The sequence below is a fragment of the Labrus bergylta genome, chromosome 10 (genome assembly GCF_963930695.1).
Source record: "Labrus bergylta chromosome 10, fLabBer1.1, whole genome shotgun sequence".
Lineage (NCBI taxonomy): Eukaryota > Metazoa > Chordata > Actinopteri > Labriformes > Labridae > Labrus > Labrus bergylta.
This window is the reverse complement of record NC_089204.1, coordinates 21,133,989-21,153,277: the sequence shown is the minus strand read 5'-3', so window position 1 is coordinate 21,153,277 and position 19,289 is coordinate 21,133,989. Positions and strand designations below refer to the sequence as shown.

Here is a 19,289-nt window from a genome sequence, read left to right as displayed (position 1 = left end):
CTGTAAAACATCTCTCATGTCTGATGACTCATCCTGCACTCAGGGGCGTTTACTCTTTTTTCAACCAATTAAAAAGCTTTGTTTAATTCCATGATCCAGTCAAACTCATCCCAACATTATGCCCCGCCTTCTATCTTGTGATTGGTTCTTTAGCGTTTAAGTAGGAATAAATCTCTACGTGGCAGTTTAGATACTCTGAGAGTTCCGTTTTATGGGGACTTTAAAATGTTTAAAGAAACTTTTGTTAAATTTAATTATCATAGATTTCTGTTGGTCAACTAATCCAGTAATCCTTTTAGCTGTAAAAAAAAAACATCCAATGGTTCACGACATCCTGAATTTGATCAATACATCTGGAGCATCCCCCCCAAGATATAACTGAGTTGTTGCTGTTTTTGTCCTTTGATAGGTGGAGGGGATAAATGGCATATATCTCGCCAACAAACTGCTGGACAATCATGTCAAGACTTTTATCACCTACAACAAGGGACAAACATGGGCCCTGCTGCCAGCTCCCGCCACTGATGTTGAGGGAAAAAACCTTGGCTGCATCCTGGTGAGCCTTCAGGCAGGAGTGAATGAATGCTGTTGTTCATGCGTAATGAAGCTTTTTGACACACATCATCCGTCAAATGTTTCAACCTCATCAGCTGTGCTTTGGATGCTCTTGTCTTCCGAGTCGTATTTCCTCAGGGCGAGGTGCCAGCTTCAGCATCAGCTCGCCTTTCTGAACCTCCTAAAGTGCAGAAAAGAGGCTTGGCTGGACTTTTCTTATCATTGATGTGAGCCATGGAGTGTTATTGCCTTTAGTTTCAGGGGTCTGGACTTTCCATTAACCTCTGTGATTTCAATTTACTACCTGTAGTCACATGGGACTAATGAATGTTAGATTACACAGAATCACATTATGAGGCGGTGTTGTTATTCAGCAGGTATGATCATCACCTCATTCAGTCAGCATGTTCTTTCGATGATTGTTTGAAATAATGCGGGTTGTTCACTTAGTAGCAGGTTACAGTTTTTCTCTGTGTCACACCGAAGACCATAATGTTCTTGTCTGCTTTCTGACCCCCTCCCTCTCCCCCCCTCCACTGCAGCTGTTTGAAAAGCCTTATTGATGTTTTTCACTGTGCTTTAGTCTGAGAGATGAGTGGAAATGATTTGAATCAATTTCTCCAGTTTTATCAGTGCATCTTGGTGAATTTTAATTACATGCCTTGTTTGCTTTAGAATGAAACAATTCAAATGCCCTTTGTGTCCTCTCAGCCATTTTCTGCCTCTATTTCTGGCAGAGGAGACGAGAGGAACAAAGTATCTTTGTTTTCCATGAATGGTGTCTGAAAATGTCCGCGCTTTTCTCTATCAATGGAGAGAAAAGTTTGAAGGCAGAGCTAATTATAATTCTGTGAAGATCTGCCTGATACATATTGTCTTCAACCTGTGCTTCACTGACTTTGGTTTTGTTGTTGACAGCCATTTTGTTCGCTGCATCTTCATCTGGAGATGTCGGAGAATCCCTACACGTCGGGACCCATCACCAGCAAAAAGTCTGTGCCGGGGATCATCGTAGCTACAGGTAGAGTTACCCAAAAGGACAGGCGTTTGATTTATAAATTAAACTGATCAGATTAGAGCTGACAGAGGCGAAGGGACCTTGCTAATTTTTCATCACCAGAGACATCCCTAGTCTCTCAGATAAATGGTTGTTGCAGTGTAGCCACGAAAACACACAAAGCTAATCACACAGTGCCCTTTTTCTGTCATTGAAATCAGACACTGAAAATCCAACTCCGAAATCTCATATTTTGGTGGAGATGATTGGGCTGCAGGAAGTTATAACTGTGTCCTCCGGTGGAAAATGGAAGACATGCAGAGATTCAAAAATAACGATTCTATCAGTTGATTGTGCATATAGGTTTGTTATGGAAGTCTTTGCTATGTAAATACACACCCAGTGAAATTATTCATGTTTTTTTTTGTACTCAGGGAATATCGGAACAGAGCTGTCCTCGAACAACCTTGGGATGTTTATATCATCAGATGCAGGAAATAGCTGGAAAAAGGTGAGACCCACTGAAGGTATCATGTAAACCTGGAAAAGATGGTGTAGTCATATTAAAAATGTGTTGTTGTGCAAACATGTTTTTTTGTGAAAACACTCAGTACAAAATACTTTACTAGATCGGCAGGATATAAGAAAGAAAGAAAAATACGCAATGTATGATAAAAATTGTTTGTTGTGAAAACAATATAAATTGGGTTAAAAAAGGAAAATGAAAAAGTGTAAAGTAGCTGTAACTCACAGTTTTTATCTCTATCTGCAGCTCTTCATGTGTAGCACAGTTCCTTTGTTTGTAACATATTTCTCCTGAAACCCAATAAAAAATTCAAAAAGCATTTTTTTTTAATTAAACCAATTAATTTTTTTTTACTTTAAAGTACCTGAGAGCAAGCTCGAGCTTCATCTGATCATATCAGAATGATTTGAAAACAAGACCATTATTCACCAATAACAACATGCATGGATACTAATTATCGCTTGTTTACACGAAATAATTTTTCTCGTATACCGTATTGAGATAAATTCAGACTTTTGTGATGTATTTATTTAAAAAAAATGCTCATAGCGTGTTAATGAGTAACTTTCAGCCCTTTTTGTTTCAGTACTTCAGTAAAGTTTTCAGGTTTCATTACTTTAGTTTTTAAAATCCCTATAGCCTATCACAACTTTCAAAACTGTCAAAATAAACAAAAAAATGTATAATCACACTTGACTGCCTTCATGTCTTGCAGCATTAAGGCAGTTTCTTAACTAAATGGACAAGACAGTAACACATAGACATACAAGCCTTATCGGTTGTTAAGACAGGCGTAACATGATGAACACAACATTACAACCTTGTAGCAGCTCTGATAGAAGTGAACCAGCACACATTACCAACATCTTTAGAGCAGATAGTTTATGTCTCTGGCATATGTATTTTCATGTTTAATTTAGGTTAGACTGATTCAAGTTAAAAACTCTTTCAAAAATAACTCAAGATTTGGTTAGCTTTGCACGGAAACAGCCCAAAGCAATATCCTCCTGCAGACTACTTTAACTTTTATGAAGTGGGTACGTTTCAGTGCCTGTCATTTTTCACTTTGAATCCAGGGAAGAAGTGGAATCGTTACTCCTACTTTCACCAGAGTCTTATTTCACACAAGTATCTGTACTTCCACTTGAGCAAAGAATGTGTGTTCTTGTGTTACCTGTGGCTATTGCAGATATTTAATGAAGAGCACAACGTTTGGTTTCTGGATAATGGCGGAGCTTTGCTGGCAGTGTTACATGCAGCGACGTCCATCCGACACTTGTGGTAGGTGTATCTACTGTTCAACAACAGCTGATGTCATTATTACTGTAGGCAGAAGCTGTAGGTGTTGGAGTTGTTCTGTAGTGGGAAATTACCTTGGTATCAATTTATTTTCCCTGGGTTTGATGGAGCTTATGATTACATGTAATGTTTTGACACGCTGATGGGGAAAGTTGGCCTGATTGTTGTATCAGGACTGCAGCTTCAGAACTGTCAGGATAATTTCCAACAGAAGAATGGCTGTGTACTTGTGGATGGATATGATGGTTTGAGTGCTTTTATGTAAATCAAAAGTAGAGCGGGGTGGAAATATGAGGCTGAGAATGCCCTCATAAGTCCCTTATATTGTTGAAGCTTTGTAACACCATCCACTTTGATGTCCCTGCTCACTACAGCCCTGTCAGAAGTGATTAAGCTCCGAGCAAGGTGATTTGAAACCTCCCCCCCTCCAAATCTATTTGTAATGTCACAACCAGAGTCATATCTCTCTTTTCTGTTGTTTTGTCACTTCCAAAATTTACCTGCACTGGGAAGCATTTGTTCTATTGTTCAGCCTGGTGTCAAGATAATTTTTCACTTTGAAGAGAGTCCAGAAGCTCCATTTTTCACCTCTGGCAAAAGCTAAATGACCTGAAATCTTTCATCATATTTCTTTGTGTATTGTTTATTTCACTGCTCAGCCTGTGTGCTGGTAATGTTTCATGTTGTATGCACAGAGAAAGCAATATATTTGGCCGACTACAGACAGATAAACATGACTGGATATGAAGACAGACAGATACACGGACAGATGTTTGTGCACTGACAGCTGTTGTTTGTTTTTACTCAGGATCAGTCTAGACGAAGGAAAGAAATGGGACCGGCATAGTTTCTCCCTGGCTCCCCTGTATGTGGATGGAGTTTTAATGGAGCCAGAATCTGACAATCACATAATCACGTAAGCAGAAGCGAGTATTCAGGGATGTGCATTTAAAGTCAAATTCCTTTTTTAATGCCACTGGTAATAATTTAATTTGATACTAATTTATTCTAATTGCTTCCAGTGACTAATATTCTAGCGGGTGGACAGGGATGTACATGAATTAATTTGTTAGCATGATGCTAACACATAATGGAAGAATTAATGGGCCAACAGAGCATCCTGATCATTTTATTGTAGATGCAAATAAACAAATTTAGTATCTCTCTTTTGGGCGGCAGAAGCTCAGTCTGTAGGGATTTGGTTTGAAAACCGGAGGGTCGCTGGTTCAAGTCTTGGTGTGGTCCCCCTCCCCCCCCCCCCCCCCTCCACCAGCAGCTACTGAGCACTAGCTGTGGGAAGCCCCCACTCTGACACCTCTCTAGTAGTGCATGTCCATAGGATCCTATTTGTGCATGTGTGTGTATTTCAGCCTATGTGTGTGTAGCATGTCTCAATGACAGAGTGAAAAAATTGATTTCCCCTATCAGGATTAATAAAGTATATCTTAATGTCTATTTTACTTGACCGTAAGTACAATGGATAATTTGATAAGTTACTGTATACAGTCTTTAACGCTGCTGTTGTGTCTCCTGATGCTTTCTTCTTTTTTTGTTATGTAATGGTGGTTAGCAAACAGCTTTCAGATGCACTACAGCTCTCATACTTAAGTTGTGTTACATTACAACCAGGCGCTGGTAAAAAAAAAAAAAAAAAGGAAAAAAATCCATATTTTTAAAATGAGTTTAAAGTCTCAAGAAATCATGACATGTCCCTAGTGTAGACCAGCAAGAACAAAACAAATACCAGTTCTTGGTGTAAAATTATATTTTAATCCTACAGCATGTTTTGTCAAGAGCATGTTTTCTCGTCTGTTCACACAAATTACATTTGTATCTCGTTGCTGTCATCGTACATTTGCATTTTGTTGAATGGCTTCCAGTTTCTTTGGACACTTCAGCCATCGCTCAGAGTGGCAGCTGATCAAGATCGACTACAAGGGTCTCTTTAGCAGGAGATGCATGGATGGAGATTACCAGACATGGCACCTGCACAACAAGGTAACAGGAATATTAAACATTATTGATTTATTGTCAACTTCAAGACATGCACGTTTGCCTGTTGTCACTGTAAACACTGTAGGAATGCTGAATGCATCAACAAATACCTCCTTGTCTCTCTTTTCTTTACAGTTTTTCTCCATCTTGGGATAAAAATAGATAACTTTTTTTTTTGTGTTTGATAGGGAGAGCTGTGTGTGATGGGCGAGAAGCAGATCTATATGAAGCGAAGGCCAGGGAACCGTTGCATGCTGGCCCAGGACTATTCAAGGATCTACTCCTCAGAGCCCTGCGCCTGCACATCCTATGATTTTGAATGGTAATGACTTCCCCTCTCAGGTTTCCCAGCTGAGATTAAACTGTAACTCAGACTATTATCCTCACTGATCCTTAAATTCCTTTATTATGTTCAATCCAAACAGCTCCTCTCCTTTCATCGTCTAATTCAATTGTTCCTCATCAAAGCTGCTTGTAGACATTTGTCATCAAAAACAGAAGTATCAGTTTGCTAAACTTTATCCGCCTTAATATCAATCTTACACTGCATATTTACTTGATAACTAATGTGACTGTATTCATCAGTTCTAATTATAGTTTTTAAATTGTAGATGGGAGTGAGAAACTTTTCATCGAGCCACTGTAATTTGCATAATGTCAAGTGACTTATTAGAATTCAATTAATAATGAATCACTAAATGAATTTTGAATATCTTTTATCCATCTGTCTGGAATTCTCTTTGATCCTGCTTGTCTGGCAATCATGTCGCTAGTTATGGTCTTAGAATATGCCATGAAGCTCTGAATGTGCCCCACAACAAAAGCTTGTAGATGCCAGATTATTTGAGTAGCACTGTTTATTATTTTATGAAGTGTTGTGTATTTTTTTGGCAGTGATTACGGGTGGGAACGCCAGGTGGATGGGAAGTGTTCCCCTGCTTTTTGGTTTAATCCAAATGGGGCAGCTAAAAGCTGCAGCTCCAGCCAAAGCTTTCTTAACAGCACTGGGTAAGTGGCCCTCGATGTTCAATCCATCACAAAAATAATATTATTCCAGTCCAACTTGTTTGTCATATTATGTAGAGCAAAAACAAAATAATAAAATAGGCGTTCACTTCCTCAGTGATTCATGAAAAAGAGACTGAGCTGAAAAAAAGTAACCTTGACTGTGTCCCAATTCCATAATACACTAAAATGCTAAGTGAGCTTGACTATGCACAACAATTATGATAATAAACTCACAGATACATTCATATTCTACACTATACACTATGGATACAGACTGACTATTAAGCAAGCAACCCCAAGGAGGTGCAATCTGAGACATATCGTCTTCTCTTTATCTCAGAAAAACAGAAACAGTAACAGAAACATTTTTAAAAACATGACATCTCAGGGAAAATTTACTTTTAAAAAGACAATTTCTACAAATTTGTGCTTCCAAGGTATCGGAAGGTGTTATCCAATAACTGTAAGGAGAGCGGGAAGAATGTGTACTCACCCAGGAGGCAGGCGTGTCGTCCCAGACCCCCTCGAGGCCTCCGGCTCTCCACCAGTGTGGGAGAGCTCAGTGCGAGTGTTGGAAGCAACGTCACCTTCATGGTTTACCTCGATGATGTGAGTCATTTCACCTAAAGGTCACTGCAGTGTTGATGGAAATTGTGTTGCCAATTGTTTGAAATGGCTTGTTCAACCAAAGCACAGCAAAGGTAGACTCTGTTAGCATCAGCAAGCTGTATGCTAACAACGACAGCATGTTTAACTGTTCTCAATGACTAATGGAATATGCTGATATTTAGCACTTGAAGCTTGATTGATTAAAAGTTAGGAGATTAAAACTCACATTTATTCATCCTCTGGAATGAGAATGAAAGTATGCACCCATTTTGAGCCATTCTAATTAAGAAAATGTGGTGTTATATCAATTTAAAGTTCAAAATCTTGAGAATCAGTCTATGACACCACATTGAACAACATGTAAACCCAAAATGTCTTCTGATTCCTCCCCAGAGCCCCTTGAATGTTTCTGTCTAATTTCATGGATGTCTGTTAAATATTTGTCAAGATACATACTCAGAACTAAAAAGGCAGACCTCTCTGTGGCATGAGAGGAACAGTCACAGATTCATTGAGGTACATCCTATGAGAAGAATGAATGTTTACACTCAATTTAGATAGTTTAGATTTTTAGACAAATTGTTATTGAGTCTTTTTGATGTTTAATAAAATGTATTATTAGCAACACAAATGAAGCATTATCGATCTATGCAGCTAGTGTTGCAGCAGCAGAAATCTAACAGACTTCTAAAAGCAGGGGTGAATAAAACCAAAGATATCTGCATGACCAGACCCCACATGGGGTTACTGAGAAGGTGTTTATCTTTTTGTAATAAGTGTGGAAAAACACATCGGTTCATTAATGGAATATGTTGGTGTGTTTTTAATGATTTTATCAGTAGAAAGATCACCAGATTACAAATAGATCCTTCTTACTTTGGGAAACTTTCAAGAGTCCATTGCTCTCCTTTTAATTTTCCTTCCTCTTTCCTCTGTTGAATTTCTGTCTCCTTCCATTCATATTCACCAACAAAATGCTTGTGACACCTCTTAAAGGACAACTCAGCCGAGCACTTTGGCAGTGGACCGTGCTTCCATCACTCCTGTGTGGTGTAATTGAAGCATCCTGACTTAAGCCGTGTTGACAGAGGCCATGTTTTCCGGTGTGTCCTCAGGGAGACTCGCTGAGGACCAGCATCCAGCTAGACTTCGGGGACGGCATCAAGATCACATACTCGAACCTGAGCAGGACCGATGATGGCATCAAGCACATCTACAGAACAACTGGGATTTACCGTGTGACAGCTTCTGCGGAAAACAGCCAGGGATCTGACAGCAGCACGCTGTTTTTACACATCACCAGTATGTGAATAAGAAACATCATTACTCATTCCTGCGGCAGTGCTCATAGCATGAACCTCTTTTCTTTCATGGATAGTCACGTCCCCACTCTGCTGAATTTCATTTTAGTCATGCTTGTATTACCTTTATGCCTTTTAGCCTTTGAAAATGCAAAAACACACACCAGAAGCTAAATCTACATCATCTGCTATAACAACAATATTTTGTGTTTGCTGCATGTGTGCGTGTGCGTGCATTATGTATGTATGCACACATGTTTGCATATGTATAGATGTGTTACGGTGCATGTGTTGCTGCCTCAGGTCCGGTGGAGCGTGTATATCTCTCGGCTCCTATCGTGGCCATCAGTGGGAAGGAGGCGAATCTAACTGCAGTGGTTTGGCCGAGCCACACCAGAATATTGACCTTCTTCTGGTGGTTTGACAACAGCTCCGAGGTGAGAAGCTTTTCCTCCCACTCCCACTGTCCCCACACACACACAACTTCACAGTTTTTCCTGTTCACTGCAGTCTTTTTTTTCATTCTCCTTCTCCTTCTCCTCTCCTTATGTCCTTGTGTTGGTGTTTGCAAAGTGTAAATCCACAGCACTTTCACACATTTTATGTAAAATGTGACTGCACGTGGCTGCCCGGTGTCGTTTCTAGGGGGATCCAGCCAGCTAGGCGGACCATATTTATTTATCATGTTGATTGTTTTAACAGCAGCACCACCTCATTATACAGTATGTCAAGGGCTGCATGTACATAGAGTATTCTATATCCGGCTGAGAGGATGCAGGTTTTCTTTTTATTGGGGAATTCTTTGTGTTTTTCCTTTTGAAATCCAGCCCATTATAACCTTGGACGGAAGCATCTCATACACGTTTCAGAAAGAGGGGAAAAACAAGGTCACGGTCCAGGTTGCTTCTGGGAGCACCATCATACAGGATTCCAAAGTTATAACTGTGAAAGGTGAGTGGGGTAGACAGTCTTCAAAGCACTTTAATTGGTACCATGCACGTTACATGAATATGCAATACGCTATCTCTGGGAAAGTATGATGCCTCTCAGTCCACCCTGCAAGAAGCGCCATGTTGATGTCGACGTGGACTTATTTAATGAATAAAAATGTCACGGTAGGCGAACACGAAATCTCCAAGAGCAATTAACTTCAGGGCCTATGTTGCCAAATGAAAGAAGACAAAACCGCACATCTGATTAATCACAAACGAAACCAGAAGTAGCACTCATACTCTGACAGACTTCACTTCACAGTTTTTTTTTTTCTCCCCAGAGTTCTTCAGGTCGCTGCTGTTGTCGTTCTCGCCAGCTCTTGACGAGCACAATCCTGACATCCCTGAGTGGAGGGAGGACGTAGGGCGTGTGGTGCGGACAGCTCTGTCACAGGTACATCAAGTCTCAATTGCGCTGAGATCTTTCTTGGAACCATCAGCACCTTGTGGCTCTCAGTGCTATTACTATTTCATACCTGTGTGCAATACTCAACCTGGACTCATGTTTAATGGTCAATGTGAGAGATTCTTTTCAGGTAAGCTATGATGTCAGTAACCAGACACCCCCTGCAAATTTAATTGAAATTGGTGTCAATATGTTTGCTGTGGGACAAAGTCAGATCAGAAGTTTTGAATGAACCATCATGGAGGTCTACCAGCCTGTTGTGTTCTCTTGTTGTTCCAGGTGTCAGGGGTCCCTGAAGACCAGCTGCTGGTGTCTTTGTACCCGGGTCTCCCAAGTTCAGCTGAGCTCTTCATCCTCCCTGATGAACATATATCAAGTGAGCACAAGAGGAGCAGCGAGGAGGCTCTAGAGACGGTGAGAGACACGAGATGTAGAAACATTTAGTTAGTTATGTGAATGAAAAAAAAAAAACCTTCCTGAAGAAGGTTTGATGCTGAAAGAGCTGTTTGTTTTACGTCTACACGACCGTGCAATGATAATTAACATAAAAACATTGTGTGTGTTTGTGACCTGGACAAAGGATGTAAGAGGAGGTTGAGGGATGAGAAAAAGTGAAAGCGTGCAACAAAACTAAAAAACTAAATTTGTAACTCTCTCTCCGTCAAAGTTTTTTTTTTTTTTTTTGAGAAAGTGCAGTTTGTAAATGCCAGTCCATGATATGATTTGGCCATAATGATATCAAACTCTTGTATTCTATGTATTTTGTATAAGTGTTGTGCTAATGTGTGTTTTTTTTACATTCCTAAAACAGATATCTAATATTTTTGTCACCGCCCTGAACCAAGGCCTGATCCACTTCGAGCTGAAGGCTGATACTCACATTGTTGTGTACATGACTCAGCAAACTTTGGGTAAGTTTGTTTGAAGCCTCCGCTCATCACGTCTACAGTTACCAATGTCATTACGTTTAAAACCTTTTCCAGGTGAGTGCGAACACTTCCGTTAGTCTTCATTTTATGCCGTTTTAGTCAAGTTTGTCGACACATCAACAGAGCATTAGCTCTGCTTGCTGATGTGTAAAAGATAAGCCACGTGTGTTTGATGAGACGTTTTGACATTGAGTTTTTTTAACTCTGAAGAAGAAGAAGAAGACAAAGACAACAGCATTCCCTGAGCGAGATCTGTGTGATAAAGACTATCACAGGATTTAAATATCTTTCACAGTGAATCACTCTTGCACCTGAGGCTGTGAGACAGTACTTCTCTTTGAAATCGGTTCGATCAATGAAATGATTGACAAAGGAGTCGTTTGGTATGCGCTGAGGTAATCGGCGGGGTCACCGGGTCATTAGCATATCGCAAAAAGGTGTCGATCAGCCCCTCGTGGCTTTACCCTTTTCATCCACCAGCGGATCTGTCTTCATTTGTGTCTGCGTACAAAGGTCTGGGTTGCCTTTAAAATGATCCACAAAGGTCACACGCTTCATAGGCTTCTCGCTGAAGGAGAGAAAGATGGCCGACAAGGGGAAAAACTTTGAATATTGCATCTCAGCATTTAGAAAGCCATGACTATGCATAAGCTACCTGCATGACGGACCCCAGGGAGAGGCAGCAGTCCTCCTAAAGGTTCCCTTTTAACACCCTGTGGGGATCACAGGCAGAGAGCAGCACTTCAAACTGTACCTGCTGTTGTTACATGACACGGGGCATTGGAAGTAATCTCCTTGAAATAAGACATGGTTCAGAGGGGGGAAAGTTGTTTAGCACATTTATCTTGCCTGAAAAATGTGACACTCATGAGATACGTTTACCTTTCAGCACCACTTGTGGATTCGAATGCCATCCACAGCGGGTCTGCCATGTTGATGCTGCTCACTGTGGTGTTTGTTGGTTTAGCGGCATTCTTCATCTACAAGTTTAAAAGGTACGCTCACTTTGATTGGTAGAGTAAAGTGAATGGACTCCACTGTAATTCAGTTTTGTTCCTTTGTATCTGAGAAAACCTCACACAGCTTCTCTGCTCTCCCCTCGTGAAAAGGAAAATACCCTGGCTCCACGTTCAGACCGAGGACAGTCAGGAGAAGGATCCGGAAGTGATCAGTACAGTGGGTCAGAACGACACGATGACAAAAGTCAAGCTCAGTGAGTTTCCCTCTCCAAAAGAGCTCATGGAGAAGGAGCTTGAGGCCCGGAGCCGAGGTACGTCTGCCTCCGTCTTTAAGATTTACAACAGTGAGGATTTATTTTATGTGAACAAGTCCTAGCAACAAAGACGTTCGCTTTCCCCTCATCTACAGTGCATGACAGCTTTGATATCATTATGCAAAGACTAAATTAAAGAAAGAATATTAATATATGTGCACTTCTCAGGCACATGATGCAGTATTTAAAGGATGCCTGTCACTGTGAGGGGGACTAATGAACTTTTTTACCGCCTTAAAAGTCATCACTAAGCATCTGTTTTGAATACACCGAGCTGTATTTAGACACAAAAGCAACACTGCTTCAATGTTTTTTTAAAATGAAGTCTCCTCTATGAAAGATGTCTAAAAGTCTAAAAGTGTCATGTTTTTGTGCAAATGACACACCGCAGGCACAACTACAGCAGGTAACCAGAATTAAAAAATGTCTGGTTAACTTTTTGATGGCTACGGCTGACATTCACTGCGATGTCTTTTAGATGAGGACGATCAGTCCCTGAGGACAGCGTGGTTTACGTGACAGAAGTAGCATTGCGGTGCTCCCGACACAGACATGTGGGCTGCAGGCCTTTTTTCTGGTCACTCAGCACTTTGGGCCATTCTTCATCTCTCAGCTGTTTTCACCTTTTTCCAAGCCGGTGCTGTTCTGAAACAAATTAAATCCTTTCTGGTTTCTTTGGAAATGGTTAATTTACCAAAGGGCAGAGCAGGATAGGACCCTTTGATTTGGGGTTTGATTAAATAAATTTACAACCTGCTGTTTAATGATTCCTTTATTACACAGACTCTGTGTGTATTGTCACACACTCTGACTTTGGCTTGAATACAAAGCAATCTTATATTTCACTGTTACGGCCAATATTAAATACTAAATACACTGACTTGTAGATTAATTTGTATTACCTTTGCACAGAATCTTCCTCTGAAATATATTTTACAAAGGTTAGACACATTTCCAAAAGCCTGTAGGGGTCTTGTTCCAGACAGTTTGAAACAAACCCCCTACCACAGGCAGAAACATTAAACACTTTTAATTTAATTAATGTCTGGGTACAGTGATTTTATGTGATCTCATTCTAGTCTAATGGCTTTAGAAGCTCTAGGAAAGAAGTCTGATAGTCATTGATAGTTTGAACAGTGCAGCGGGAGCTCTGAAATGCAAATCACAGGCAGACTTCATAAAAAGGTTGAAGCCAATAGAACATCGAAAGCAGAATTTGAAAAGTAAAGTCTAATGAAAGACCATAAATGGATTTATTTGAATATAAATTTGTAATGAAGGATTAGGATGACAGCTCCCATTTGCACATGCTTTATTATTGGTTATGAATTAAGAATTTATTAACCTGTTAAATATGTCCAGGACTCTCCCATGTTATTATTCACTGCACATTGGTGTTTGTCAGTGTGAGTGATACAGAGTGACAGACACAAGTCAGTCTCTTAGACCACCCCTGTGAGGGAGAATGAAACTTTTAGAAACTAACTTGCTTTGATGTCAGCTGTAAGTACATTGAGGGCTGAGCCTTAATCCACTAATCATGCCTCAGAGAAGAACATTTGAGATGCTCTCCAGAGCTCATTTAGGGGTAAAAAGATGTCTCGGCTGAGTGTGAAGAATACGACACACTAATACAGCAACTTGCTCCTTCTGACGGTAATGTGTACAGACTAAAACATTTAAGAGCAGCTCTCAAGTAATCTCACCCGAAATGCAAGATTGCATTTATTGCACTTAACAACATGAAACAGCCAATCAGGGACAAGGGTGTACCTACATGCTCACCTTTGTTCATGTCTTTAAAGTCCTTATACATTCAACTCAAGAGTCAATCTCTGGAGATTCTAATTGAAGCCATTGATGATTTAAACGTGCATTTCTTTAAATGGCTTGACTTTATAAGTATTTCTTAGTAGAAATAAGTTTGGTTACTGGCTTTTAATTTGAAGTTTGAGAGCAGGAGTGAAAATGACTTTAACTTAAGTTCAGATTTGTATTTTTTGCGAGTGGATAAATCCTGGTCGGGTCCCTTTCCTGCTACACACACGGCTTTTTAAACTCAAGGCGATCCTGACTGTCATGGTGGGATACAAAATCTACTGATGAGAGCAATGAGACATTTAAATCTTAGATCGCTACCTCTCGGCTCTCACATTTAATCGGTATCTTGTATTTTACTTCACAAATTGTCACAGGTTTTAGTTTTAAAATACTCCACACATAAAGCTATTTACATCTGAAGATTTTTTTCTTCTTCTGGAAAACGTCGATGAATCTACCACAAGGTTATTCTTTTAATAAGGGAACATGAAATGTCACACAGTAGTTTAAATACAGTTATTTAAGTCAAACTGACACAGACGAGAGATAAAGAAAAAAAGAGATGGATCGGCTGTGCTCCTTTGAGACAACAGCGGGCTTTTTGAACCAGAAAGCATTGGAGATGACTTCATAATGAAGCGTTCAAACTTCTACAAACCATCTGATCTTCACATATACAGACAGGAGACATATAGAGTCAAGTTTAAGTACTTTGGTTGATGTTTAAGACATGTGTAAGTTCACAATGAGATCAGTTACATAGATCGTACGTAGATAAACTCAAAATATGAATTATTCCAAATCAGCGTTCCACTGTATAAAAACAGGCTGCTTGTTATATGCAAAGCAGCTCGGTGTTCTTGTATTAAACCTGCTTTTTTCTGTCTTGCTTTCAGGAGGAATTGGAAGAAATATGGAGAGAATTGTTACAAGAGAGTTTCCAAACTGTACAAATGTGTAAGACATGCGCTCTGTCACTCAGTAAGTACAGATTGTTGTGTTACAATTGTGCTGAATTTCTTTGTTTGTTTTTTTTGTTTTTTTTCACACACATAGCTGCTATTGTTCAAAGTCATGTTTTTAACTCACATGGATAGATTAAGTATGTACTTCACGGTACTTGATGAAGATCAGCCAAACCAAGCCGGACTCAGGGGCCTCTAGTTTGAGGGCGGAGAAATTAAGACATTGATGAATATGTAGGCTACTGTTCCCAAACGGCATAAAGGTTTGCTTCTTTGCTCTACAACATGGGTAAAAAGTTGTACTAAATAGTACATGACTATTTAGAGTGATTAAAAAAAAACTTCCTCTCTTGTGACCGTATAGCTGTTTTCACATATGTACCCCTGATAAATTGCCCCTGAAATCATAGAAGAAGGCTATACCTGTTGGATGGGAGGGGCTGGTGACACAGGAGTCAGGACAGGACATAAAAAGAACGACATGGAAATTGTGGTCGAAGCAAAATAGACCATTGCTATGAAAACATATTTTGACTTAAAGGGGACATATTTTGAAAAATCCACTTTGACAGTGTTTTTGAACATATATTTGGGTAACCTGAGTATCTATTGACCCACAAAATGTGAAATAAACCCATCCAGTCCTTTGTTTGTGGTCTGCATAAGTCTTACAACACAACAAAAATGCTCCGTTTCAAATTTGCTCTCCTTGTGACATCACAGTGGGATTCTGGTAAAGAAAAATCCCCTCGCCTGATATCTCCACCCATGGACTCCATGCCTAGAACAAAGCCATTTTTATTCTCGCTAGCGAAGGAGTGATGTCTACTGGGAAAACTCAGGGGGGAGCTCATTACATTTAAAGAGACACACACACACCAAAACAAAGCTTTCTGAGAGTGCCGGTTTATACGGGGTCACAAACCTCCTCTGGTGCTTGATTCATGCTATATTTTGAACAGAGGACAGCACAGATGTTTCATTTAGACCACAGGGGACTGTTTTAAAAGGTGAAAAAGGGGTATAATATGTCCTCTTTAATATAAACGCTATGTGTAGTTCCACAGATTAACGGTAACAACAGAAGAGTGGAGAACAATACAGGCAAACAGAAAACACATTGAAGCAGTTTCATTACATGCACAGAGATCGCACTGGTTGTGCACTTAAGAGTCTGTGGTCGCAAGTCGGTCACATTTAACTGCATCATCCCCTAACAGACGCCTGCGGTAAAAATTTCCATTATATTACCTGATGCCTTCTCACATAACTCCAAGCATGAAAGCTTTCCAAAGAGCCTTTATGCAGCAACACATGTGGCTCACCCAAATATTCAGGAACTTGTCAGTTTGGTGCGTATGTGAATAAGGCTAAACTTTCATTGTTCTTCTTAACAGGGATTTTAGAGGGGGAAAAAAACTCGATTGTGTCAATTCTTAATATAAGGCGTGATTTAAATGAGAAACGCATTAATAAATCATGATTCAGTATACGATGGGTTTTACTCTATATGGTTATCATTTGAAGTTTCTTTTAATTCAGGATTGATTGACACGATAGCTCGACTGTCATTTAGTTTTCAGTGATGTGTCTCCAATCTTTACAGCTAGCGCATACGTTTGTAAGTTACTTCAGATCATCTTTTACCACGGACCTGTTGGTCTTCAAATTTAAGTGTGGTCAGACGCTTTGTAAGTGTTTTGTTTCCTTAACGGAGCAGAGGCCAATGACCGATTGAATCCAGTTCCACACTACTGGACCTCCAGCAGCAGAGTGCAGTTTCCAATATGACTTATCATTTCATAATCCGGCGACAGTAATCTCACATTTAAATTGGTTTATTCTGATTTGTGACTTTTCTTTACATCCTGAAAATATTATAAAACCAGAAAAACACAAGTGTTTGTTTGAAGGCAGAAATGTAGATAAGAGATCATTTACTTCAGGTATTATTTGGCTATGTTAAGTGAAAACATCTTTTTATTACCCTCTGGAACAACCCAAACATGTACCGCCCTTAAACTAGAGGTCACAGAGTTGTAAATATACAGAAATGAATATATATAAATACATAAAACTGTCAACAGTTGACTGTTGTGAATGCTTATAAGGAAGTCACATGAAGTTACTCTGTATGATAACATGGTGCTTTGAATGACTGTTTCTCAGAGGATGTGAAATATATGTGAAATAAGGACAGGAGAGTCTGGCCTTAGAAGTGGAAACATTGACGACTTGTACATAGACTACAATGGAATGTAAATCTATACCGTAGTTTCATTCCACTTTGCTGTAAAGTCAACCTATTGCACAAGCAGTAGTATGTTTTCATGATCTAACGTCTCACTATAACCTGTTTCTATTTGATTGATTTTTTTTTACAGTAGCATGCCCTAATTCTCTCTGATTAAAGACTGAAGACTATATTAGGGTGAGCGAGTATTGTATATATATATACCATTAAAGGTTTTAAAGTTTACTTGACACATTAAACTAATAAGCAAACACCTCGTCTGTTAGTCTAGCCGTGCAATTGCCAAAAGTTGTGCATGATCTATGATACTGTTCATTTTGTTGATTATCTACAATTTGTCTTGTTTTGAATCATATTTCTTACTGTGAACAAATTGCCATTTTAAAATTGTTCAAAATAAATGTATTTTTATATGGAATTTGTTTTGCATGTTCCTTTCACACAGTGTGTGTTTACAGCCTGGAAAGAATAAGATCATTTCATATGAATAACAGTAATAATACATTATTTTCAAAGCAAAACAAAGTGAAGACGGACTTATTATGCTGTCTTTGTATGAGAAGTGTCCGAGTTGTCATGACATAAACCTGAGAACAAAAGGGTTCACGGAGCTTTGTTCTCGTACCATATCCACCGTCTGATCTTACACACAGAGGTGCCTTGTAGCAGCCGCTGTATCAGTCTCAGCAGAGCCACTTAATGATTCCACAGAGGCTCTGAAGATGGCTTTAATGGGCACAAGTGTGATAACACCCATGTGAAGATTCCCATCTGACACTCACACTGAGCTCATTTCACTCTATCACTTGATCACTCAAGTTGCCAGATATGGATTTAATTGGAACAATTACTGAGGCTGTTGTCAAGTGATGAGTGGAACAGATGCTTTTGTTAATAAGAAGTACAGGTGTCAGGGCAGCTTTGTTTCTCTCTTTACATCTGAAATAAACTAGAAAAAATATTTTCGCCCCACAGCTGTCTGCCTCTGCTTATAGTCAAGTTACAGTTCACATCCATGTCCATTAAGCACATATATTTAAAGCCTCTGTGAGGAGTCAGACTGAAATGATTGATAACGCCTCTTAATAGCCTACAAAAGCAAACAAGACCTAGCAATAAGAGGGAATATTTCTTAAATCTTATATTAAATGCCTGTAACCACTGACACATGGTAGATGTCGGCATAGTGCATCACAGCACACTAAAGAAACAGCCTGTTTTAAACATTTTCCAAAGCAAAGATTCATAATTATGAGTGATACTTTTGACTGTTCAAACAGCAGGATGAGATGTTTGTTGTCGTAAAAAAAAACTTTTTAATCATGAACAGGACAAAATCAGCAAATAGGTTATATGACTGCTTTGTCCAAATGGGTCGCCGAGATCAACAGAAACTTAAAGTTCCTCCTAAATTTCTGTTGAGAAACATGCCGGCTTCACTTTTGAAATATAATATTTGTCTGATGAGTAAATCGGACTGATAGCGACAGTTATTCTAATGAACGGGGAAGGAGCTATGTGAACATTAACTTCACCTACAAGTTCTAATCAAATGAATCCGATGCCTTAACCAAATCTTAAATCTCCACAGTCAAGGACTTAACGTGCGTTCCCACTGTGTGTGAGTGCTCAGAGCTGTCCCACTGTCAAATCAAATGGGCTCTGGTGAAGACTTTACAACGCTGAATTACACACTTTGCGTGAGTACACATTTCTGCAGACTTTACTATGGGACTTACCCAGAATTCATTGTGAATATGGTGATTTTTCCAGCCCCTCCTTAATTCAAACCAATATCTGTATTCAGGAGCATTATTCAATAAAGTTTAAAATGTTTGCAAAGGATTTATATTTATGGTTACACTGACTTTTGCCATTTTTCTTAAGCATATAAACACTGTAATGTAAGAATATAAATACATACTAGAGGTCTGACGATTGGGACCCGTTTCTCTTCTTTAAGTCTTCTCAAGCCCTCATGGACTCGAACACTGCCTGCCTGAGGTCAGTAGAGTCTATGAGGGTCCAGTGCTCCAGCTTTCGGGCAGAGTTTGAGATCGTTATGAGACAATCCATCAAGACTTTCCAGAGTGTTCACAATAACAGGACAGTACAGATAGCATCAAACCATATTAAACACCCCCGATCTTGTTTTGTCCCAATGTCTATTTCTAGTTCCTTAATTCTCGAGTAATAGCCAAAAAATGTGTTTTGAGGGATCACTGCACCTTTATGTTTAATCTCTGTCCAACAAACCCCAACCAGTGATCTTCAGTGATTTTTACGTTTTTGCTAATCAATCAGAAGATTCAGATTTCACCATTGAGAATTGGACAGACAGAAAGACAACCTAACAAAA

The 19,289-nt window shown here is 39.5% G+C and overlaps 1 protein-coding gene across 1 annotated transcript in view; it reads left to right on the top strand.

Annotated features, from left to right (window-relative positions):
- The window catches only part of sorcs3b (sortilin related VPS10 domain containing receptor 3b), a 43,511-nt gene extending 26,163 nt beyond the window's left edge, over positions 1-17,348 (top strand). The window contains exons 10-27 of the mRNA XM_020630870.2: positions 410-556; positions 1,474-1,576; positions 1,987-2,063; positions 3,268-3,359; positions 4,186-4,293; positions 5,258-5,375; positions 5,561-5,694; positions 6,267-6,380; positions 6,818-6,989; positions 8,105-8,291; positions 8,594-8,727; positions 9,118-9,241; positions 9,564-9,676; positions 9,968-10,102; positions 10,500-10,599; positions 11,507-11,612; positions 11,727-11,887; positions 14,608-17,348. Of these exons, the coding sequence (XP_020486526.2) occupies positions 410-556; positions 1,474-1,576; positions 1,987-2,063; positions 3,268-3,359; positions 4,186-4,293; positions 5,258-5,375; positions 5,561-5,694; positions 6,267-6,380; positions 6,818-6,989; positions 8,105-8,291; positions 8,594-8,727; positions 9,118-9,241; positions 9,564-9,676; positions 9,968-10,102; positions 10,500-10,599; positions 11,507-11,612; positions 11,727-11,887; positions 14,608-14,672 (2,190 nt within the window). The 3' untranslated portion in view covers positions 14,673-17,348. The remainder of the gene's footprint in view (positions 1-409; positions 557-1,473; positions 1,577-1,986; positions 2,064-3,267; positions 3,360-4,185; positions 4,294-5,257; positions 5,376-5,560; positions 5,695-6,266; positions 6,381-6,817; positions 6,990-8,104; positions 8,292-8,593; positions 8,728-9,117; positions 9,242-9,563; positions 9,677-9,967; positions 10,103-10,499; positions 10,600-11,506; positions 11,613-11,726; positions 11,888-14,607) is intronic.
- Positions 17,349-19,289: the final 1,941 nt, after the last annotated feature.